Source organism: Astatotilapia calliptera, chromosome 12, assembly GCF_964374335.1.
Source record: "Astatotilapia calliptera chromosome 12, fAstCal68.1, whole genome shotgun sequence".
In the NCBI taxonomy this organism is placed as follows: domain Eukaryota; kingdom Metazoa; phylum Chordata; class Actinopteri; order Cichliformes; family Cichlidae; genus Astatotilapia; species Astatotilapia calliptera.
In genome coordinates, this window is record NC_137433.1 from 17,023,596 (window position 1) to 17,048,087 (window position 24,492).

General features: G+C 41.2%; 2 protein-coding genes and 1 long non-coding RNA gene across 3 annotated transcripts; 2 read left to right on the forward strand and 1 right to left on the reverse strand.

The window, feature by feature from the left end:
- The first annotated feature begins 657 nt into the window (after positions 1-657).
- On the forward strand, positions 658-1,174 carry LOC113033368 (uncharacterized). The gene is made up of 2 exons (XR_003274019.2): positions 658-972; positions 1,066-1,174. It is a non-coding gene; the product is annotated as an uncharacterized LOC113033368 (long non-coding RNA).
- Positions 1,175-4,977: 3,803 nt separating this feature from the next.
- Positions 4,978-7,822, reverse strand: ela3l (elastase 3 like). Its single transcript, XM_026187327.2, has 8 exons — positions 7,674-7,822; positions 7,387-7,475; positions 7,069-7,166; positions 6,746-6,874; positions 6,106-6,242; positions 5,590-5,735; positions 5,131-5,283; positions 4,978-5,034 (listed from the first exon to the last, which is right to left on the reverse strand). Exons 1-8 carry the CDS (start codon positions 7,813-7,815, stop codon positions 5,017-5,019), a joined length of 912 nt encoding a protein of 303 aa, XP_026043112.1. The 5' UTR covers positions 7,816-7,822; the 3' UTR covers positions 4,978-5,016.
- Positions 7,823-11,334: 3,512 nt separating this feature from the next.
- On the forward strand, positions 11,335-24,024 carry bco2l (beta-carotene 15, 15-dioxygenase 2, like). The gene is made up of 12 exons (XM_026188370.2): positions 11,335-11,599; positions 13,368-13,545; positions 13,782-13,993; positions 14,385-14,500; positions 14,599-14,701; positions 16,550-16,690; positions 20,163-20,323; positions 20,759-20,929; positions 21,425-21,562; positions 22,257-22,439; positions 22,630-22,740; positions 23,515-24,024. The coding sequence occupies exons 1-12, from the start codon at positions 11,377-11,379 to the stop codon at positions 23,629-23,631; spliced, it is 1,854 nt and encodes a 617-aa protein (XP_026044155.2). The 5' UTR covers positions 11,335-11,376; the 3' UTR covers positions 23,632-24,024.
- The last annotated feature ends 468 nt before the right edge of the window (positions 24,025-24,492 follow it).

Here is a 24,492-nt window from a genome sequence, read left to right on the forward strand (position 1 = left end):
TTAAAATTTAGCTGACTTCTCTAGGTGCGAGCTCATTTTGGATTGACTGAGGCAAAGTGGAAAACTGTCCTCTGGTCGGCCAATCAAAACTTTAGAATTCTTGAAAAAAATACACATTGAGCTCCAGGCTGAATCACTCAGCTTACTTTCATCATACAGCTCAAAAGCCAGAGATTGTGAGACGATGAGGCTGCATTAGTGCACATGGTTTGGGTAACTTGGCCATCTGTAAGCCCCATTCACTTTTAAATACACAGCTTTTGGAGCAGCACATTTTGCCATTCAAGCTTTCTTGGGAAAGCATTGCTTATTTCAGCGAGACAGTCCCAAACCACATTCTGCATGTTGTACAGCAGGGGATGAGCTCTACTGCCCAAGAGTCTTGGTGCTAAGCTAGTGTTACAGAGTATAGCATGGTGGAAAAGGATGGAGAGAATCCCCACTAAGCTTTTGGGTTGGCATTTCTTTAGATTTTGTTTTGTATTAATTGCATGCTTTGGTGTTTTTTGTGTTTGATGTGAGGTGTGGGCCACACCCATGTGGGAGTGGAGATTCTACTCTAGTCCAGCTGCCAGCTATTTGGAGTTGAATACAGGGAGCAGCTGATTGGGGAGGATTGGAGCCCTTCTCTATAAAGGGGAGAGGAAACAGGAAGTAGGGGTTGTCCCTGTTTTTTTTTTGTAGGACACTGGTGAAGCAGGGAAGCTTCGAAGATCCAGGATGAAGTGTGCACATTTTAATGGAAAAGATTTTTAACCTGGCCTGGTTTTGCTTTTAAAATAAACTGAGGATGTTGGAGGGAGGACTCATTCTTATTGGGATGTGAGTGGATGTGCTGGAAGGCAGGAAAACAAACACTGGACTGGAGACTCTCTGTGCCCCTGACAAGGAAACTGGACCAGTTTTGGGGAAGTTCCAGCTCCCAGGATGTGATGTGGAGACCCAGCCTCGAACGAAGTCAGGCCTGAAAAGGTGGGTGGCAAGCCTTTTTGAGGAAGCTGCAGGATTGATACGTTTTGGCTGCTTGTTCTTCCAAGTGACCACCTTTCCCCTGTTTGTAACCAGGCTAACAACCCTGACCGCGGTGGCTTTGGGCCTTGGATTCCTGGCCAGAATTGTGTCTTCAGCCAGTAGTTTTACCCGGAGAAAGAACAAATAAATCTTGTGTAACCCATTACAGTGTGCGTGTGGTGGTTCGTTACTGGTCAATATTAGAGCTACTACTTTCTTGTACGGAGGCCATTTTGGGCCTTACGTAACATTAGCCTTCCTATTTTTCCCCACCAGTCAAAGACTGAAAAAGTCTGAGGTTTTATCAAGGTAATATAGGTCAAATGAGGCACCTAACTGTTAAGCATTTGGTATCCAATATCAATCAAGAATGGGAAAACATTTGTCTTTCAAAATTGATGTCTTAGGCTCTCTGGTTCTTACAGAAGAGGTGATGCAACACACTGATAAACATGGCAATAAAAACTTTGAAATTCTTTTTTTTTTTTTTTTTTAAATGGACTCTGCGCTCCAGGCTGAAGAGGAAAAAGGACCATGGCCTACTCCGCCAGAGGCATATTTACCAATCCAGTGGGCCAGCTTGTTTAAAACACATATTGCATCATCAAATTCAAAACGACCACATGTTTTTCGGATAGCCTTAATATTTAGAATTTTTTAAATCTAATTTTATTTTAATATATTTTAAAAAAAAAATTAAATATAGAACTCGAGAAAACATATAGATTTTAGGTTTAACATAAACGCGCACAATCAATATAAAGATAACTATAGTATGCAATGTCTCTGAGCTCAGTGACTCAGAAAAGAGTTAAGATTTAAGTCTGAAACCAGAGTAATTCAACAGTTCAATAGAGCCTCCAGGTTGTGTGTTCTCTGTGAATGGTGTCACATACAGGCCTTTTGCGGCAAAATGCAAATAATCTGATGCAAATGTATGAAAATATGGCATGCTTACAACATCAAACAAGAGGACAGTGTAGGCACGAACAAAAACAGACACCACATGGAAAACAGAAGATTACTTATGTATAATGCATCACCTGGCTGCAGACTAGCCGAATGAGCGACCCCCCACCCTCGTATCCTGTGACTGAAGTTCCTAAAAAAAAACCCAACAACAAAAAAAAAAACAAACAAAAAAAAAAAAAACACAATACAGCAGCCTACTTGACACTCCAATCGGAAGCCTCGAGTCCACGCATTTGTTGTCTTGGTGCGCACCCCAAGAGCAAAACGGATTATAAGGAATGACTTCCAAATCTTCAGCAAGTTCACCGCGACGTTTCTTTAAAAAAAAAAAAAAGGGAACTTTTACCCCGAAGTAGGTCACCAAACTGCGAGCCCGTGGGGCGTAGTTCAGCAGCAACCAGTGGGCCTGGTCACTAGCGGAGTTTCAGACTTGTAATCAAGTCGGTTAGTGACTGACTGCTGACAGGCGCAGGGCGACAGAGCGGAGATGCTTCTGTCATTGTGGCTGCTCATCATCCCCGCCTGCCCCTCCCCTTTCCTCCCCTCCCTCAGCCTGTTACTACAGACTATTTATAAAAACGCTCCTGGAACATCCCATCAAGGGCTTTCCCCCCGTCACAACGGTGAAGATCCAGTGTGTGCACAGTGCAAGAGGTTCAGCCTAAACATTCAGTGACAAGACAGTGCAATGCAATAAAAGAGATCTCGTCTTGATTAAATGGACAGAACTTTGGTCTAGCTGCTGGAACTTTGCAAAGAAGTTAGGACAGATTGAAAGAATCTTTTGACACAATCTGAGAGTGTTGTTAAAAATATGCTTTACTTATAGAAATACACAATAAAGCTGCAGCTATATTCTAATATTAATGTTTTTTACTGTATATGGTTAACTGGAGTCAGTCACAACTACCTACTAAAAAGCACGCAGCTGAGCAGAAGCCACACAGACCTTAAATTCGTTGACTCCATTTTCCTCATTGGTATTCAACACAACAGCAGGGTGTCCCTGGGGGATTCTGCTCTATTCTCTCGGTCTCCCTCTCATCCACGGTATGTGTGCAAACACTTGTCTGTCCTTCTTTTCTGGAATGAAGGACGTCTTTGAAAAAGTGAGGGCATTTTGGCCCAACAGTGCCGAGTATGTTAGGGTTCGGGTGATCATTTGGTAATTGTGACGGTTAGGGATAAAGGGTAAGGAGCAACAGGGAATGTCACTGTGTGTCCTCACAAAGACTGAAAGCCACGTGTGTGTGTGTGTGTGTGTGTGTGTGTGTGTGTGTGTGTGTGTGTGTGTGTGTGTGTGTGTGTGTGTGTGTGTGTGTGTGTGTGTGTGTGTGTGTGTGTGTGTGTGTGAAAGATGGGAGGGAGCTATCCTGACCCAGAGTTCAGACAGACACAAAGAAATCTTTTGTGGTCCCACGCTCACTCTCACTGCCGGTTGCACAGAGAAGTTTTTCAGGGGAACAAATCCAGACTGCAGTAGTTTAATCAGTGGCTCATACACTGCTGCACATTTAAGCTATATTTCAAGTACTGAACAGGGGATGGCAGTGTAATAACTGCTACAAGATCTAGTTGATAAATGGAATTAAAATGGAATTAAATACAGCAGCAAATGTGCTAAAGATGTGATTCATCCTGGAGCATCACATGCTACCTGTCATGTTTGAAAGTTTTTATTAATAATAGTCAAGATTTATTGCTTTCATCTAGTTGCTATTACATTTTTAGTCCATTCATGTCATGTCATGTGTAACTATCTATAGCTGATTTGATGTTGTGATATTCCTCCGCTACATTATCTTGATTATTACAATAATGAATAACAATTATATTTGTAATCTGTGGGTTTTAGTTGTAAACTGTATTAAAAAATCGGTATACCCTTAGAGTTGCCTTATCAGGTATATTTTTAAGGATCACTAAATTAGTGTAGGCTCAGCCTACATGGGACCTCGGAGGAAATAATTAGAATGGATCACAGGCTGATGCTTCATGTGAAAGCCCCAAAAGATGTGTGATTCATTACATCAGAGATGAGATCAAATACAGCCTGAGAATCATGGATATGCAGCAAAACAGTGCCTTCATGTCTGTGCTTCTGTCTGCTCTTTACACACACACACACACGACTTCATTATTACTCGCTCTTGCAGGACGTGTCATGTCTAATGAATGCGTCACAGGCGTTCACATTACCTCCATTAACCTGCCAAAGCTTATAAGTGTGCGCATATGTGTGTGTCTCGCCAATGTGGCAGAGAGAGGGAGAGAGAGAAAAGAAAGAAAGAGTGAAACAGAAAAGACAGTAGTGAGAAGCAATTAATTTTTTTTTAATCTTCCCCTCCCAACCCAATCCATCCCCATCTTTCTCTCATTACTGCTTCTATCATCTCATCACAGCATAAACAAAAGACAGAATCTTAACTTTTTTTTTCATTCTGGCCTTCTTCATTTTCAGAGCACTGTTTTTAATGAAGAAATTCCCAGCAGAGTATTGCGGTCCCCTGTGCTGAAAATACAGGATAGAGTATCAAACCAGGACAGGTTCTTGCAGGATAGTCTTTTTTCTTCTTCTTCACAACAAATATCAGTCACTTACTCTCAATATGAAAGTTGCTATTTAAAATATCACTGCATATTTATTTTTATGAATCACATGCTTGACTACAGTGAGCTATTTGAGGGAAATATCTTGTGTTTGCTGCGTTTGTTCCAGGCATAAACAATACACAGAATCCTGCTTTGGAAAGCTGTCAGAACCAATTTAACCTATCAAGAGTGTACGAGGACACCTGCTGGACGACGGGTGACATTGTTTCCATGCCTGGCAAACTTTTATGAACAGGGTAAAATAATTTGCTGTAGAGATGCCCAGTTTCTTTCTTTTATTTTTCTCTCTTTTTTTTAATGAAATTTGAATTCGAGTTTGTCAGACCTGAGTGTGCTTTAATGTGATGGGTATTGAAATAACACACAAAATACACGCAGCTCTCCAGGTCTTCTTTAAAAATGTATTTATTGCCATCTTCCTTAGTTGCTCATCATAACCTGCAAGAAGGAATGAGTCATTACTTAAAATAGGAAAAGAGGAAAGAGAATTAGAACAAGAGATGTTTGTTTACAAGCAGCTGTGGTTCTGGTTACCTGGTCAATCCAGTCGTTGAAGGCAGAGACTCTGGTGAAGACAGTGGGTTTCTTCTCATAGTTGCAGCCAAGGGCGGACACAAAGCTAGCAATACCGTGCACCTCCCAGACACCTTCAGCGTTCTGACAGTTCAGAGGGCCACCGGAGTCACCCTGGAGAAAGTAGGGAATAGACATAGAAGTAGATAGAGAAGATCTAATGTTTTGTGCATTTTATTAAAGTAGTGTATGGTATGGCAGAAAATAACTGCAATCAGGACTGTTGTTTGAAGTTATGATTGAAATTTAATTTTTTTAAAAAGTCAGTTCTTGTCAGCTTGAACATAAAATCTCTGAAAAATGTGATTACCTGTGTATATTTGTAGTTGAACACATTACATTCAAATTTGCTTTGAGTTTTCAACACACGATAGAAAACAGCTCTTCCCATGTACACAAACACACACAGTGCAAACTTACGTTGCATCCAGCCACAATTCCATCTCCGCCAGCACACACCATGGTGGTCCTTACAGCGATACCCCACCAGTCAGATTGGGAGCAGGTGGCATAGTCTGCCACAGGCATCAAAGCTTGCTGCAGCTTATCAGCTATGGGGCCTCCGGCTAAGACACACAGGCAGAGCCTACATCATCCACATACACCGGCCTGCAGTCAAAGCTGATTTACAGCATTTCTTAAAGCGTCAAATTCACTGTCTGACCCACATTTTTCAATTTAGGAATAATCCTCCTCCCTAAAACTTCCAGCAAAAAATATCATGCATTTGATTTTCATCTGAACTTTGGAGGTTACCCCAATTAGATATGCTTACTCACAGCTCGTTATAAATCCATGCATCTCACAGATGCACTAAATGCTCTAAAGGACAATAAAATATCCCGTAGATACCAAACTAAGAAAAAAACCAAAAACAAAGTAAATACCTCAACAGACACATAAACATAGCTCGGCCTTCTTTAAACAGCGACTTACTGTACAGTCTTCCCCATCCAGTGATGTAGCAGGGGTAGAGGTTGGACAAGACAGTGCCAGCAGGGGGGATACATGCCAACTGCACCTGGTCGCTCAAAGTCGCAGACTCTGACAGTTTGATCAAGGCGATATCGTTACTGCAAGAGAGACAGAGGGAGAGAGACTGTGTGAGGGGTTCGTACTGACAGGCAATTTAAAATCATCCTCCAGAGCAAAAAGCAAAGAGAGCGAAACACAGGCAGATAAGATAATGGGAAAGAGTACAGTCTGTATTCCTGCGTCCTTTCTGTTTGCTATTACTGTATGTCTAAAAATACTGAATAATTAATGTATTCAATTACAATCTTTACAATCTTTGAACTCTATTGCATGAAAAAGTCAACTTGTTTTTTTAAAGAAAATTAACCAATATAATAATATTTTTAAATGGTTCAGTCTTTTTTTCTCATTTACTCAGCAGATCTTTGACATGTATAAAAATGTCGACATTCTTCATGGATATGATTTAGACTGAAGCAAGTAAATGTAATTCGAGCCCTGTTCCCATACGCTATATTGATACACTTTTACAGAGATGATGATGTACTATATGTAGGAGACTGTCTTTGCTCTCAGTATTGTGAGGTGGTGATTGTGTTACCCGAAGGCCACAAAGATAGGGTTCCATTTCTCATGGACAATAATCTTCTCAGGCAGGATAGCCTTGGAGCCAGCCTCTTCCTCCACCAGGTTGTATTTGCCCACATACACCCTGTAGGACAACGCGGTACTGTGGGAGAGAGCAGAATGTCAAGGCTGGAGTCTACCAGACAGAGGAGTTTGTACAAATAGCTGAATAGTGCGGCGATTGGTTGAATTGAATTCCCACAGGATTTAATGTGGGGTTGGGGACCAGAATTTAATTTGTCCACTGGTGGTTGTGTTTTTGTGTTTTGTGTCTTTGTATTCCTCTGCTGCTCATACTTAATGCAGTGAGCAGCAGTCATGACCCAGTTGGCAGCAATCAGAGTTCCCCCACAAGTGTGCCTCCACTCGCCGTCCTTGTCATACTGCAGGGAGATCTGGAGGTGAAGAAAGGACAGCAAAAAGGACGGAGTATAAGCAGCAGGTTGCTGATGAATAGATGGACTGCACTGTGTGCAGATTAAATTCAAAAGCCACTCTTTTAATTAGAGGATTTCCAATAGCCACTGGGTATGACAACAAATAAGCCAGATGCTCTACCCATGAGGTTTGCCGGTAAGTATAAAAACACAGACAGATGTGTACATATTAGCCTACCTGCCAGGGCCAGCTGTGAGGCCTGGCATCGACTCCGTTGACCACACGGGAAGTCAGGGGCGGAATGGGTGGTGTACCACACCCAAGGGCTGGACGAAGAGGGGATAGAAGTGAGCTTTAGAGACACGGGAAAAACTTTTAAACTGCATCATTTTTCTTTTTGATAAAGGACCGCAGGGGGGCGAGCCCCCTGTGTGGTAATGAGCAGGCACGTATCCGCGCTTACATTACTTGCAAAACGGCAGAAACAATTACACACAGAATTAGAAAATGCCAGATGTTCTTACCGCCAGCAATGAGCACTGAGGCCAGCACAATGGGGATCATGTTGATTGATGCTTCTGCTGAGGGACAAGAGGACACACGTTCTCTTTTAAACTTTCCCCCACAGGCAACGCCTGCTCTGAATGCAGCAACACGTACTACCATTGGTTTGGCTGCACCTCTCTGGGATGAAGATGGACCAATGGCAAAGAGGGTCAGTGTTTGTCTGTGTGGCTGACGGATCACACAGGTGTGTTTTTAGGAACATTTCTCATGGCCTTCCTGTAGAATTACAATGGGTACAATGTACAGAAACCATGTATGCACAAGAGCGCCAAGAGTTTTCTCATTCATAAAAGGAAAGTGTGTTTAAGTTTGTAAATACTGAAGGTACATTCACCTCTGTAGCATTATGATTCTGCATTGAAATTCACCTTTACACTTTCTGTGATTAAAACCTTTTCCCTGAAAGCTGGAATTAAATGCTTGCATAACACCATGGGAAGCCGACATCTGGCACTAGCTTGTTTTCTCAGAATTGAAACACACACACATGCAAAAAAAAAAAAATCTAATTAAGAAGCATGAGTAAGGTAAAGGACAACAAAGTTATGAGAAACAGATGTTGTCATTGATGCAGAAAATATTGATGGCTGCGTTACAGTCTTTTCTTACACCACAAACAGCTCTAATGCAAATTCTGCAGCGTCAGAAACACAAGACACATTGGCCATATGTATGAGCATATATGTCAGCTCAGCATCTTTCAGGTTTGAACAGTCTTGCTATAGCTATGCTGTATATCAGCTGTTGTGAAGTTAAATGTACTGATGAAAACACCGACCCACCTCGTTACGATGACTTGAATGAATGGATAGAACCTGAATAAATTATGAGACTTGGAGGACACAGATACAACTTCTGAGATATGAAAGTGTCTGGGGTGACTCAGCAGGCAGACACACTAAATCTGTCTAGGTAGCTTTTACGTACTGTTATGTGGCACAAGAAAAAGTTTGGCGGTTGCTGCCAGTTTGCAGCAAAAAAAGTGTTGAGAAATAGAATCGAAATAGAAAATAGAAGCGTTCATATGCTTCTGATAAGAGAACCTGAAATAGATTCAAAAATTATTAAGGTTACAGGAGTCCTGTCTTACATTTGAGACTTCCTGAAGCAAACACTGTGCTGTAATCAAAATCAATGTCACACTACTTCAGATGGCAGACTGGACTTCCTGCTCATGAATCATTTAGTTTCCTGGTTCACCACTAGATGGGACAATTTATCTGCTTAGACACCAAACTGATCTATAGTCATTTATTTAAAAAAAAAAGAAAAAGAGGAAAGAAAGAAGATTAACAGAAAATCGCGCTGTACTTGATTATGTATGCATTTGTAATGTGAGTCATTCAGAAAATCAACTTCTGTGAAGTGGGTCTGAAAAAGAGGTCCGACAAGACTTGGAGACATATTTGTTCTCCACTGAGAACACCTTTGCCATGAACATGTGCAACTCGTAACAACACTTGAACCTACAGAAACAACTTTGCTTAAATGTTGGGTTACAGCTGCTCATTTAGAGTTTACAAAACAAGCAAATTCTCCATGGGAAGAAATAAAAAACACTTGAAAGGCAACTACAGCAAACAAGCTTAGACATCCACGGCTTATGTGTGCTTGTGTTTGCGTGCATGTCTGAGTGTGTTGGCGCGAGTGTAAGTGCACCTTAGTGTGTGTGTGTGTGTGTGTGTGTGTGTGTGTGAGAACTCCTCTACAGCTATCATATGTATTTATATATATAATTATTTGAAATCTAATTAAAATCAGTCTTCTAATTAAAAAAAAACATTGTTATACTTATTACAAGCCAGTGTCCAAAGCAGATGCCTCCTTTCCCCTTCCATTTTCTGATTAAACCTCCTGTATTCATTAATTTGATAGTGGCAAGATAATGAAGTGAGGTGGATGTTGAAGTGATACAGCTGTACAGAACGGGGGGGGGGTTGTTTCTGTAGGAAAACACATAGACCTGACCTAAACTCTTACCCGCCTTTTTATTTAGCCCAAAACCTCTGATTACCCAAATATACTCCCTACCACTAACTCCTGTTTATACGAAGTAGAAGGTAGCCTGTCGTGTGCTGAGACGAGGCTCACTGCTTTTATGGCTGAGGAAAGCACAACACCTCATTTACTGGAACCCTACCCACCCCCCCCTTTCCTCACCCCACTCCTGGGGGTTTGTAACAGATACAGTTCAGGCCGCTTCCCCCCATCAGAAGTGCAGCTGAACTCCGAATGACACCGAGTGCGAGGTTTATGGTTGGTTTGTGTCACACTGGGGCAGTAAACACTGCACTGGCCATTGCCGTTGTCAAGTGGCACAAACAAGAGACATTTTGCAGTAATGTCTAAATATTATTGTGTGCTTTTGGCTGCAGCCAGCTGTGTGGTTTTTGAACTAATTTTCTCTTGCATACCTCTGTCACTGGTATGTGGTATGCCTGTATGAGTGTGTCTTTTGGTTTGTAGCAATAGTTCAGCCCAGTCTGAACCCACTAATGTCCCAAATGTTTAGCTTTCTGCCTTTAAAAAAATACACAGCTGTACTTTCCAGTGGCTGCCTTAGTTGCCATAGGCAGAGTGCTTTGAGCCAGAGGGCTCAAGTAAATCTGTCGGCTGTCTGCTGCTGATTTGCTTTTATCTTTGATGCTGATTTTACCAGAAGCCCTTCCCTGCTTTCTCGTTTGGGTTGATTGTTGCATGTTTATTTTATTTCTGTGTCTTTGTTTACTGCGGGTATAAAATTCATTGCTAACTGTGCTTTAATACTCCCAGGACGGGGAATACTAATTTCATTAATTCTCGTGAGCACATCATGACCAAACTGGTCTTACAGGTCTTGCACATACTTGCCTGCTCTCTCATTTTCAGTGTTAGAATGAAGAGGAGTAGTGGGAATTGGTGCCGTCTATTAAGATCTGTTTACAGCGTTCATATGTTCTTCACCTAATTTTGCATTTGTGTCCAGTATGTTTATGTCACTACAGTTTACACTCACTGCTGCATAGCTTCTATCAAACATGGCATTTTAAACATGCTGCATATTCCCGCATAAAACATCTCCCAAAACATCTTTTGCACTCGTATCTGCACGTTAGTTCGGAGTAATTAATTTTTTGTGCCACTGAGTCTTTTTAGAGCAAGAGTGGAACATCGTACATGCAGCTACCACTGGAATTACACTAAAAATATTCCTCATCACCTTTGTTTATACACATACTTTTGCAGTCAGCACCAGTTCATTGCAATCTCTACTTTCATCAGTCCACATGAAAGAGATAACAAGCAGTGTAACCTACTGCTACGTATAATAACATTTACAGTAATTACAGACATTTTATATAATTTGATTTTAGTACAAATACACAGGGACCTTGACTGCATTGGAAAACACACATTATGTGAAGCTATGCAGAGCAGAACAGGATCAGATGAAAGCAGTAAACATGCTCTCACTGTGGGCAGTGGCACAGACATTTACATTATTAATAAAAAACCGGATCATAACGTTACATGGCTTTTTCAGTTCATGAGCTTATCCTTTTTGACTGATTTCACACCCAGAGCAGCTCATTTCATTTCATTCATTTGATTGTATGTAGGTAAATAGTGAAAATGTTTTTTGTCTGTTTGCTAAACTTAAGATATCAAGGCTAACATATTATGAAGATGGCCATGTTTTGCTTTTTTCCTGCTCCACTTGTTAATGATTTACTAGACTTGTATTCTGCTAGTACTGTATTGTTTAGTGCGTGGATTCAGTTACTTAACAAGGGTCCAAAGGTTGAAGGTTTTTCTCCCGCACTGCATAAATCCTGTGTATTTCTCTGCTCAAGCACAGACCAACAAGCCATGTCCAAGACCGCAGAGCCCCAAACACGCAGCTGTGAGTAGAAACCTCTTTCCGATAATGTAGCCAGAAGATGTGCACATATGCGTAAGAAGAATGAAATGGGACTGAACCCGTTCTTTTCCTGATATATTTTATTGCATTATAAAATATGTAATAGCTCTGCGTTTAGTAACTGGTGAATTGAGCTCACTCCAGCCTGTTTTCTACATAAACACTAAAACCTCGAAGCCCTTACAAGAGGCTGCTTTTTGTTACCCGTGACTAAGAACAGAAGTAAATCAAAATCTCAAGTACAATAAAAAAACAAATGTGTCGAGATATGTGGCGCTCTTAGACTTTGTTGCCTCCGCCTTTTACAAAAGAGAGGCAGTTTGATAGCATCAAATGTTAAAAAAAAAAGCCTTTCCATACGGTTCCACACAAAATATAGGTGTGCATTCAGTTAATGCAGTTAGGCCTGCTAGTCATAATGTTGCATTTCGAAATCAGAGCTGCAAGTTACAAAAAGACGTGCTGGCATTTTGTATTGTTCCTGCTCCAAGGACTGCTGAAGCAGAGCTGGTAAAGAATATGCACAATGTCTCATTAACAGCTTTTAGTCATTCTCAGCTGTTAACTCCAAGAGCGGCTGACAGGCCCCTACACAGTGACAAAAAAAAAGAAAAGAACTTAAATTAAAAAGATGTGCAGGATTATAGCAGCAAATTCTAACGAGGTCATTCATTTGTATCCTGACTGTACTGTTGGTGCTAGAAGGGAAACAATTCATTAAAGAAATAGCTGTTGCAAATAAGCTACTGTTGCATTTATCCCCCCCAAAAAAGAAAAAGAAATATATATTTAAAAAAAAGAAAAAGTAATACCTGAAGCTATTATCAACAACAGTTCTGGGCTTGCCAGTGCTGCTGTTTTGTTTTCAAGAAACTTAATTTTGAATGTAACAGTAGGAAGCTCAGAAAATAGCCTCCTAAAAATGACAGACACACATTTAGGCGTCATTTGCAATGCTGCTGTAATCACATTCGAAACCCACCCAAATCAACATAGTAAGAGATTGTTAAAGCCTACTGTGGTTATATCTCCCATCACACATTCCCATTTTTATTGCCTGTTGTATTCGTGTGACAGCAATGAGCGAAATTCTCGCTCTGCTGATTTGTCGCAATAACGTGGTCAGGAAAACTGCGATATTGTACGCTAAGCTCAGCATGGCGCCCCGTGCTGAACCCTGAGTGTTTTGCTTTTGCTAATCACGTCACTCTCATATATATTTTACAGTTCCCATTATGAGGAGAGATATGAGGTAGCGAACAGGAATGGGTTATTGAATAACAGATAAGACAGGCAGTGCAGGTGTCATTTGTAGTGCATGACCCCGGAGAGCCGTGTTTTCATACTAGCAGGAGCTGTTAAAGCACAAACCGTCTCCTATCAGAGATAATGAATGTTTCACAAAACCACTTCCCTTCACATGCAGAGTTTAAATGTTTGAATTGAGGATAACCAAACATCGGAAGAGCCAACAAAGGACATACAAGATGGAGTTGTTTACACAATTATCTCACAATAAATAAAGGTTTGCTAATTAGTCACATCCAAGGCCCCCAGTTAATGCCATCACATGGTTTATGGAAAGGATCTAACCTCACTTTCTCCTTCAGAGTCATTTAAGAAATGCAAGTGTGCAGCAACATGTTACCCACCAGTGAACCCCTATGTGCATACGACCAGTAATATAGAACACAGTGTATACTATAATGTGCTTTACCAGCCTTTCAGTGCTTCTTCTCTCCTCCCTCAGTATCCAGTAGGCAGAGATGTCCACAGGCCAGTGGACTCGAGTGCTTGGCGCCTCTGGTCCGTTCTGCAGAGGAAACCCCCGACCCCATCCCTACAACCATAGAGGGAACAATTCCACCTTGGATCAATGGGAGCTTTCTGAGAAATGGCCCTGGGAAATTTGAATTTGGAACAGACAGGTATTTAAGGAACACTATGAAAAAAAATACATGTATTATCATGGTAGATTGTAAACACATCCCTGTACTGTAGATAGAAAAGATAGTTTTCCCTCAGTGTTTGTTGAATAAGGCACCGATTCCTCAAATAATCCTTTTTTTCCACTCTCTTGTGTCTCATAATTCTCACAACATTCCCTCTACCTAGTCTTACATGAATATCCTGCCGGGAAATTAATTCTCTTTTTCGCTCTCAGATACACCCACTGGTTTGATGGCATGGCCATGATGCACAGGTTCCACATCCGTGAGGGCAATGTCACTTACAGCAGCCGCTTCCTTAGGAGTGACTCATTTGTCGAAAACTCAGAGAAGAACCGCATCGTGGTTTCAGAGTTTGGGACATTAGCCATGCCTGATCCCTGCAAGAACATCTTTGCACGCTTCTTGTCACGCTTTCAGACTCCGAGTACGTGCGTCTTCTTTACATATTGCATTTTCCCGTGTGTACTCTGCTTCTGCAGTGTTGTAGCACTAGCGCTGCCAAATACAGTGTTACACCATTTACTACATCAGGTTACCAGCACAAAGTAAAAATCAAACAAAAACATATGTGAGAAGAAAAGTATATATGGATATTCTGTCTTCAGCGCCCAGGTTCTTGACTCCACAGCAAAAGGCTTTTGCAGACAAATGAAAGCTGGGACATTACATTGTGTTTTTTATTGAGGTAAAAAGAACACAAGTCAATATTTGTGAGTTTGGATCTCGTCGTGTGTATGCTGTAAGGGAATGGGGATCAAAAGGATGGCATAAAGTGCTCTGCTAAAGAGCTGCATTTGATATGTTTTGTCTCCCAGAGCCAACAGATAATGCCAATGTGAACTTTGTCAAGTACAAGGGGGACTATTACGTGAGTACAGAAACCAAGTACATGAGGAGAGTAAATCCACAAAGCCTGGAGACAAAAGAGAAAGTGAGTCAGTGAGAAATGTGTCTTTTGACTGCATCTTCCAGCTTTTCTATAGCGAGGTCAATGACCAGAATGGTGTGTATGTTATTTTTTTTAATAAGGTGGACTGGAGTCAGTATATCGCTGTCAACTCAGCTTCAGCCCATCCACACTACGACCGCGATGGTTCCACGTACAACATGGGCAACTCATACAGCAGAAGTGGTAACCTGTCTTTGCTCTTTCCTTCTCAGTAGTTTACTATGTTGAGCTATGATTGGAATTTATATGATGTTCACACCCCAAAAGCCGCATTCCTGTAATGCATCTATATCCTCCTACTTGCCACACACACACGCACACGTTTATTTGCTTCCAACAGTGGTCCCACAATAATCTCCTGTTTGTAAGCTCCCTGTGGGTGTTATATACCAGGTATTAATAGGATAATCTCTGGTGACAACTTTACAAAGCCTTGTAAAGCCCTATTGACAACCATAAAATGCCATATCGGGTCCATTTTCTCTCCAACTTTCATCTTCTGAGTTCTCCAAAGCAATACTTTGCACCATCTGGTTTCAGGGTTCCTGCCATCAAAGTACTCAATCGCTTCAGTCGCCCCCTCCAAATATTTTCCTCTTACCCCTTCCTGCAGCAAACATCAACCGCTGCCCTTTAGGGAGTCACTTTGATTTCAACACGTGCATAGTTCCTCGGGGCCACTCATTCATTTTTCACTTGCTTTCACTTGCATCATCCCACACCCTTGCTTCTTGTTACAATCAACCTTGACAGCTTGTGTGACTCTGGCAATCCCCCCATGTCAGCATTAAATAGCATTTTCTTTTTGGGATCAACTGTCCCACAAACAGCAACATTCGACTCCACACAGAAGCTGCTACTTTTGCTGGTTTTGCTGGGTGTTATGGCAGAAGGTGGTTCTATGCTAAACAGCCTTTTACCTTCAGTCAAAATCAGCCTCAGCTCGACTTTATGCAATCTACTCAATAGTAATGCAGTCCTTCTATGAGGGCATGGATGGAAAGAAATCCATTCTCACTCATTCTGACAACTGTATTTAATATAATGATGACAGGTCAAAGCAGCTCCCACCTTTATGCTTTGTCTAACCACGCTACATTCAGAACATCTTCTCATTTCCATTTTCAGCCTGCTTTTTCCAGTTTTTGACATGTTTCTTCTTTTTCCATGCCGGTCTGCTCTTGTTAGTTAAAATGAGTACTGTAAAGTTTATCTGACCTGCATCATCATTATCTGCATCATTACCTCAGCGTCAAAAGCCTCTTTCAAGCGCTCACTGTCTCCAATTAACTTTTGATGTCCTCTTCATCTTCATCACACTCAGTTCAGAATATCCGCACAACCACCTGGCACATGCACGTCAATCCATTCGATCCAGGCCACCGTCTCTGTGCAACAGACCTTCACCACTGTGCTTACTTTCTCAGTTAAGGAGAGTTACACTGTCATAATATTAAGTAAAGGCAGTGGTTTGTTAAAGTTACTGCACTAATTGCTCAGAAGTCTCTCCAGTTTTCTAAATCTCAGTGCGCTTCACCTTTCAGGCTTCGTACTGACCCACCGTTCAGCCTGCCCAATTTGTCCATTTTTGTCAAGTCATCACTTTCGCTGGAATTAGTATTTTGGTATTTCTTTGCTGATTGGAACAACCACATCTGCTTCCCCTTCCAGATCACTTAATCAAGGGTTGCTGGTCTTCCGAAGCCTGCCAGTTATACTCTTGCACTCTATGAATCTGCCATGAACTGCCACTGATCCTCAAAGAGGACTTCAGGCTTGTTGACTCCAGTTCATCTGTCATCTTTAATATCAATATTTTTTGTTGCTGGTTTTTTGATGATGAAGATGATAGATGAAATAGGGGTGGTGTTTGGAGTGCTCCTTGCTTGTAAATTGTCTGTATGCCGGCTAAAGATAAACCTCAAGATCTTTAAAGTTCTGTCCTCAGGTTTGTCTCTATGTATCTTTGTGGGTTTACGCTTTGAAATAAAGTCAGCCTAATAACACAAGGTGATTTTGGACATTCTTTAGGATTTTTCTACAACATCATCCGTGTGCCTCCTCCTGAGGAGAAGGCAGCAATGGAGGACTCAGCCGACCTGAGTGGAGCCAACGTGATCTGCTCCATCCCTGCAGCTGATCCCAGGAAGCCTTCCTATTTCCACAGCTTTGGTGAGAAACACACTACAGCATAATAAAGAGTCCCCCACTCCGCACTTTTTAAAGTTGTCTGCATAAACTGAAGTGAAATTAATGAATTCTGGGAGAGTTTTTGCTTTTTTTCCAGCACTGGCTGGGTGAATCTACTTCAGTGAAACTTTTTAATGCTCTTATTAATCACTGATTTTAATTCCAGTCTCGCCCTCCTTTTTGTCATTCACAGTTCCTTTGTCTTTCCTTTCAGCTCTCTATATCTCTCCTCTTTTTAATTCTACCTCCAAGTTTCACACTTTTTTTCAGCGAAGTATTTACTGTAGTTTTTTCCACGGCTTAAATCTGACAGGACTGCTAACAAGACAGCTATAATTTGCATGTTAATGTTTCATTGTTTGTTGTCCAAATGTTATTCAGCTTCTGCTTGTCTACACACTCACCGGTGTCTTACTTACAACTAACTAGCGCCAGGCTGGACCCTCTTTGCCACCAGAACTGTCTGAATTCTTCATTGCATAGATTCAACAAGGTGCTGGTGTGGTGACCCACTAGAAGGCTCCACTCAGACCCAAGCCTGGAGGTGGGGTTCTGTTGTGTTTGGACGCGATATGCTGAGTTAATGTCTGGAGGTGAATAAAGTTGGAGTGGAAAACTAGACCTCCTGTGTCGTGTGTCCCATGCCTCCATACTGGAAACATTACTTAGAGGTTTTGCTACATATTGACATGGCAGCATCATACAGTTGCTGCAGATTTGTCAGCTGCACATCCATGATGTGAATCTCCCATTCCTCCACATCCTAAAGGGGCTCTACTGGATTGACATCTGGTGACAGTGGGTTTCATTTGAGGACAGTGAACTCATTACGATATTGAAGAAACCAGGTTGAGAGATGACAGAAATTTGTGAAAGCACCCATCAGAAGATGGGTACATTTGGTCCGCAATAATATGTCAGACAGGCATATTTGAACGATGCTCAGTTGGTACTAAGGGCTCCAATATGTGTGATGAAAATATTCCACAGCACTGACATCAGCCTGAATCATTCATGCAGACAAGCTGGACCTATGCGGTCATGCTGTTGCGCTCAACTCTGACCCTACGGTCCAAATGTTGCAGCAGAAATTGAGACTTTTGTCCAATTTCGGTAACCCTGTGCCAATTGTAGCCTCATCATGCTGTTCTTAGCTGACAGAAGCTTAATTAGATTTCTGATAAATCACTTGTTGCACATTTATATACTAGTTCTACAAGGAACCCTTGATCAGTAACAGGGCTTATAAGTGGTTATCTTAGTTACTGGTGCTTTCTTATGAGTTGGAAGCAGTCTGGTCATTCTCCACTGACCTCTGACATTTTCCCCAGAAAATCGCCACTATTTGGATGCTTGTGTGGGAAAGTCCCAGAAGATGAGAAGTTTCTGATAAAAAACAGGCCAGCCCGTCAATGACCATGTCACATTCAAAGTCACTTAAATCACCTTTCTTCCTAATTCTGATTTGAACTACTGAATGTTTTGCTGCCTTATGATTGGCTGATAAGTTAACAAGCAGTTGAACAGGCCAACCTAACTATGGGGCTGTGAGTGTAGATATCTGTAAAAGATCTATAAGAATACCGTTGACCATTTATGGAAAACCATATTTGGTGAAAATTGTGATGAGGGGTAGGATCTGCGGGGAGAACAAATTCCTCTCATAAACAAACACTGGATGTGAGTAAAGTCAATATCATAAAAAGCTTTGCATGCAATATGAAGGTTATTGTTGTGGAGGAAGGTTTAGCAGGCTAATGACTGTGTGAAAACGAGTTGGGTTAATATGACTACACAGACCATGATTAGATGTTAACAATCAGCTGAAGCAAACAGTTCATAAATAAGCTACTGTTAATTAAACTTAAGCTGACACTAGCTAATGAAAGCCTCATTCTTTGGTTGCTCTAACCCAGTCTTGCCCCACTTGGCTTTTACATTGCTTCAGTTCCCTGATTATATCTATGTCTATATTACTGGCAGCCCACCCATGTGCTGGCAGACTTTCAGACACCAAGAAGTCCCACAAGTGTGGGAACATTGTTCAGCAATCCAGGTTGCGCGCCACATCTCTTGGTAGAGTTGCTGGATGCTTATGTTTAGTTTTTATGTGCAAAAGCAAATGTCTTGGTGCTAGACTTGAACCTAATGTTCCGGTTACATGCAGGTACATGCTGATGGTTGATAAACTAAAGGGAAAACAGAACCCTTTAATACCTATTGATAGAAATCTGGTGGCTTTGTTATACCGTGTTTCCCAGCATGGTGTGGGTCCACTTGTCTTCTTAGAGTGAAAGGTAGCTTCAAATCTAAAACAAGTTGTTTTTAGGGCTCTTTACCTTTATCCTGTGAATAAACACTTCCATCTATATGGCAATAGTCTCTTCAAGGAACATATTAAAATTATGTGAATGTCATGGTCGGCTGTGTGGCAGGCAGGCAGGAGTGGTGGACCCAAAATGCAGGATTCTCAGGACACGAGGTTTAGACAGAAAATGCAGCTTTATTGCTGGAGCAGAACATCAAGATAAAATAAAACTCACAAAAGCAAACAAAACTCTAAACAGAGATGCAGGAGGACTGGAAATCCTAAACACGCAGCAAGTGAGGGTGAACAGACGTTAACGATGCAACACCGAGTAGGGGAAGACACAGACACTAAATACAAGAGGTGAACGGAGCAAAGAGGAAACAGCTGGGAGACACGGCTGACGTTGATTACACTGACGAGACAGGGAGAGCACAAAGCTGAACGCACTGACAAAGGACACAGACCTACAAAATAAGACAGGAAGCACACGCCAGACAGAAACAGACTCGTAAACAGGCACAATGACGTCATGGACAAACAGAGGGACATACGGGCAGAGAAGACCAAGCACAGGCAACCTAGACCAAACATAAGGGCAAGATAACAAAACCTAAACCAGACATAATCATCATCGTCATCAACATCATCATCAGATAACTAAAGAATCAGAATATAATTGTAATCAAAACAGTATCACCAGAGAATAACCAATCCATAATGCAAAAATAAACCAAAACATAAGAAACTCAAAATGCTGGGTCGACCCGACCCAGGACCGTGACAGTGAATGCTATTTTGTCCATGATTTTTGACAAAATGGTTGCGGTGGTGGTGCTTTTAAAAGAATTGTATCCTGTCACTCCAGTAGAGCACCACAGCAGTGGTAGAACCCATGCCAGGGAGCATTCAAGTTACCAATATGATTTTTGCTAGTTTTTCCTGTAATTTGTCACCAGTCTGTAAATAACTGCTGAAATAACGTGAGAGTTTTAGTCTTAGTTTCCCCAAAACAGCACTGATTAGTTACACTACACCTGCAACAACAGTAGAATTCATTGTTAAACCATGCACACGACACCAAGGTATATCTTTTATGTGTCTTTTAATGCAGCCACTTCTTACTGTGTGTGCCTCCCTCTCTAGTCATGTCGGAGAACTATATTGTGTTTGTCGAGCAGCCAATCAAGATAGATCTGCTGAAGTTCATGCTGTACAAAATACAGGGGAAGAGCTTTAGCAAAGTCATGACCTGGGAGCCTCAGCATGCAACAATCTTCCATCTGGTCAACAGACACACCGGAAAGGTGACATATATTATAACGCTTATTTACTGTATACAATCTAGGGTAAAACAGGAAACACACAATCACAACCAGCTGCCGAGGAGTCGGAACAGGAAAAAAAAGGAAAGCTGTAAGCTGATCTCTTCATGCACTATTACATTTTTTTCATATTTATTTTGATGAAACTACACTCTGATGGTGTAGCCTTTCCTCGTGTGTTGTTGCTCTCAATTTTTTCATCTCATTACACAGCATACCCATTAAGCATATAATAACAAACTTTCAAAATGATAAGGTGCAACTCAATAACATTCGTGCCAAGCAGGGAGCTTGTCTTCAATTGTGAAAAAACAGCACATCACCTCGTTTGTCTTTTTTTTTTTTTTTAACTTTGTCTTGTTTTCTTGATATTGTACGAATCTGAGTCCTCACTGGTTGATGTTTCTGGTCTGACAGAAGAGTGAAGTGAAGTACTATACAGGACCCATGTTTACGCTCCATCAAATCAACGCTTTTGAGGACAGTGAGTTCTTGGTTATGGACATGTGCTGTGGGGACGATGGCGAGCTCATTGGGGAGTTCACGCTGGAGAACCTCCGAAGAAATTCAGGAGAGGAAATAGACGAGGTAAATGCCTTGAGTTTGTTAGTTTGTTATCAGTGAACAGCTCAGATTGAAATGCTGGCTTTTACCAAAACAACAACACGAGTGACTTCCACATAATGGTGTTTTTGTATCCATCATTGTTCAGCTAGTATTTTGTTTTGCATTCATAACATTACCCTCATCCACCCTGAAACCTAAAATATGAATCAGCGAGGATTTGTGGAGGATTTGTCTGTTTCTTGGGCATAGACTGTTCAATTGCCTCTGATGTTTTCTTCTTTTTTTTCTTCCTCTTCTTCTTATTTGTCAGTTTCCAAAGAAATAGACTTTGGAAATATCTGTGATTTCAAATGTGGTGGAGTGTATTACTTTCATCAAAACATAGGAACATGGTTTTGTGACAGCACTTTGTATCTGTTTGGCTGTGATTGTTCTTGAGGTTGCATCGCACCTTTTATTCAAACACAGATAGTTGGGAGTCTGTTTTTTTCATATCCCTCTGATTTCTTTTGGCAGTTTTATAACTCATTGTGCAGAAACCTTCCAAGAAGATATGCCCTGCCTCTGTCCGTGGATGAACAAACTCCTGCAGATGAAAATCTTATCACTTTGCATAACTGCAAAGCCACGGCGAGGATGACAAAACCTGGAGAGGTAGGAGTCAATAGCATGAATTTCCTGCCTATAGTAGTAATATTTTTAACAGTACATTACTGGTTGTACTGGGAACAGGTGAAGATGGAGGCCTATAATCATGATGAATACAACCAATTTACTCCCACACATTCTCATCAATTATCCAGCGTGATGAAAGTTACTTTCTGCAAGAGAGTAATTTCATGAGTTACAGCAGATAAAAACGATGTGTCCACTATTCAGGTGAATAATTAGAGTTTAACGGCTTATGTATCCTCACACATACTCGCTCTCCAACGCTTTCTTACAGCGGAATAAAGCTGAAAGAAAAATGTGATCTTTTAGTTGTCATGACTACCTGTATGACACTGTCCTCCGTTGTTGTTGTGAGAGTGCATGCAGCAACTGAAACACATCTGTTAAAGTGCTCATGCGACCAGAGTCACAGAAAAAAAAAGATAGAAGAAAACTGAGAAAAATATTGCTTGCTCGTTGCACGTGACATTACATTTATTTCTAAAGTAAAATGAAGAGAAATTCATTTATTGTTAACTAATGGATGCTCTGGCCCTTTTGCGGGAATCCATTAATTTCCCTGTCAGAGAGAACAATGCTGTACTGATTTGCAGGACCAAGGAAATCATGTCTGTCACTATGTCTCAATTTTTGGCTAAAGTCTTTCACTGATTTGAGCAAAACCCTCATCCTGCAGGTTTACATGACCCACGAGGAGCTTCACAATGATGAGCTGCTGCAGTTCGGTGGCCTTGAGTTCCCTCAGATCAATTATCACCAGTTCAATGGCAGGCCTTACCGCTACTTCTACTCCTGTGGCTTTGGACACGTTTTCAGTGACTCCCTGCTCAAGATGGATGTCCACACCAAGGAGCTTAAGGTTTTCTATCAGTCAAAGGGTACACTTAGAGAAACCTCATTGTTAACTGAGCCGGGTATTACCACATCAAAGCTATTTCTACTTCTGTTTCTTTATCATAGCGAGGGCAGCAGTAGGTTGTGTGAGTTGGTTTTCTAACATGAAAAAGTTGAGAGTAAGGGGTATGTTTATGTGATCTTCTCCTGTCTAGGCGTGGCGTTATCCCGGCTTGTACCCGTCTGAGCCTGTCTTTGTTGCTTCGCCTAAAGCTACTGAGGAAGATGATGGAGTTGTCTTGTCTGTCATCATCACGCCCAGAGAAGTAATTGAAACCATTTATCTGAGAGAGATATTCACCTTTTATGGTATTTGTGCATCACTGTTACAGACAAAAAAGGCTAAAGTTAGTTTGTCAACACAATAAAAATGAGCAGACAACTGTGAAAATGTATGTGGCCCGGATATGGCCATTAGTATTTTCTTCTAGGCTAGCCTGACTGATCCAACCAGGGTCAGTGTGGGGCTAGATGCCATGTGCTTTACAATATTTTAAGAAACGCGTGGCCCACACAACATTTGACTGTGCCATAAACTTATCCAGAAGGGCCAAAAGTAGTCAAAATAATACCAAAATGTGCTACCTGAGTCCACACGGTGACGTCTATATAACTGTGAGTCATTTACCTTCATAGAGTGTTTCTTATTGTAATGCTTACTCTGAGTTTCTTTAATCTTGCCTGTGGCAATACTACACTAAACACTTTTAAACAATAAAAGCTAAATTGAAAAACCCATTGTGGAAACTAACTGGATCTAAACTGAATTTGAAAAGAAAACACACACATATAAAAAACTAATGAAGAATATAAACAGAAATTGGGTGTATACAATGAAATTTATAGAGGAAAAAATATACATAATAACAAACAGATTTGTTATACTCTTATTGCAACCTGAGCAGACATGTGTTTTTACTATGCATGGGAGAAGACAAATGCTTTGGTGCTCTCAGTATCATTATAGCAAGAAGGGAGATCTGTGACCTTTTTTTCCCCCTTCCAATAACATAATCTTCCTCCTCTGTATCTGTTTCCAGGAGAAAAGTACTTTCCTGCTTGTTCTGGATGCCAAGACCTTCTCTGAGCTGGGCAGAGCGGAGGTCCCTGTCAATATCCCATATGGGACCCATGGTGTGTTTAACGAGATGGGCTAGATTTGCCACTCTCTACAACTCTGTGGCAAATTGCTGAAATTGAACCAGCAACCAGCCACTTTATCCACAAAATAGAAAATCTCTGTCGATGTCGTTCCCTGTAAAACTCCTGAACTGTAAAAGACAGAAAGAAGTAAGAGCTTGGAAAAACTGCACACTCATGCCATTTGTTTGTGCCTCCTTGATGAGAATAGGTGCATGTCCCCACCGTGTGCTGCCATTACTGTTAGAAAGATGGCAATCTTAGGAGGCTAACAAGACAGAGAGCCCAGCATGGCATCGGAACACTGATATAGTTTGTCCTCTATGTGTCCTCGTGATCTCTTGTAAGAATTTAAAATTGTGCTTTCCTTTCAGTGCATACATTCAAATAAAATATGTTTCCTTTTTTTTTTCTCGGTTAAAGTGTTTTTGCATCATCATACCACTGGAAACGCTATACTCCCAGGGAGAACAGAACAGCACTTAGGATACATAAAAATGCATCAGAGGAAATTCAATTTCTGTCAAAGTAATGTGATAGAAATGGACAACGTCTGAAATGCCTGGAAAACAAATGGAACTAACTGGTCGATAGCCTCCAGAGAGTCTAGCGGAGGTCACATCAGAAATTTGGTGTTGTCCATCCAAAACAAAACCCCAAACAAAGTTGTCATACGCATAAACACTAACATTTAGGACTTTGCATAGAGTGGCTTGTTATTTCATTCTATTAAGCCACGAGCCGAACAGAACAGTGCCATACACAGACTCTACCCATTGTGTGAAGTGGCCTACTATAGCGGCACTTGTCTCGCCACAATTGACTTTAATGATACTTATTTCATTGGCAATTTTCCCTCTTACATTGATTTGAATGGG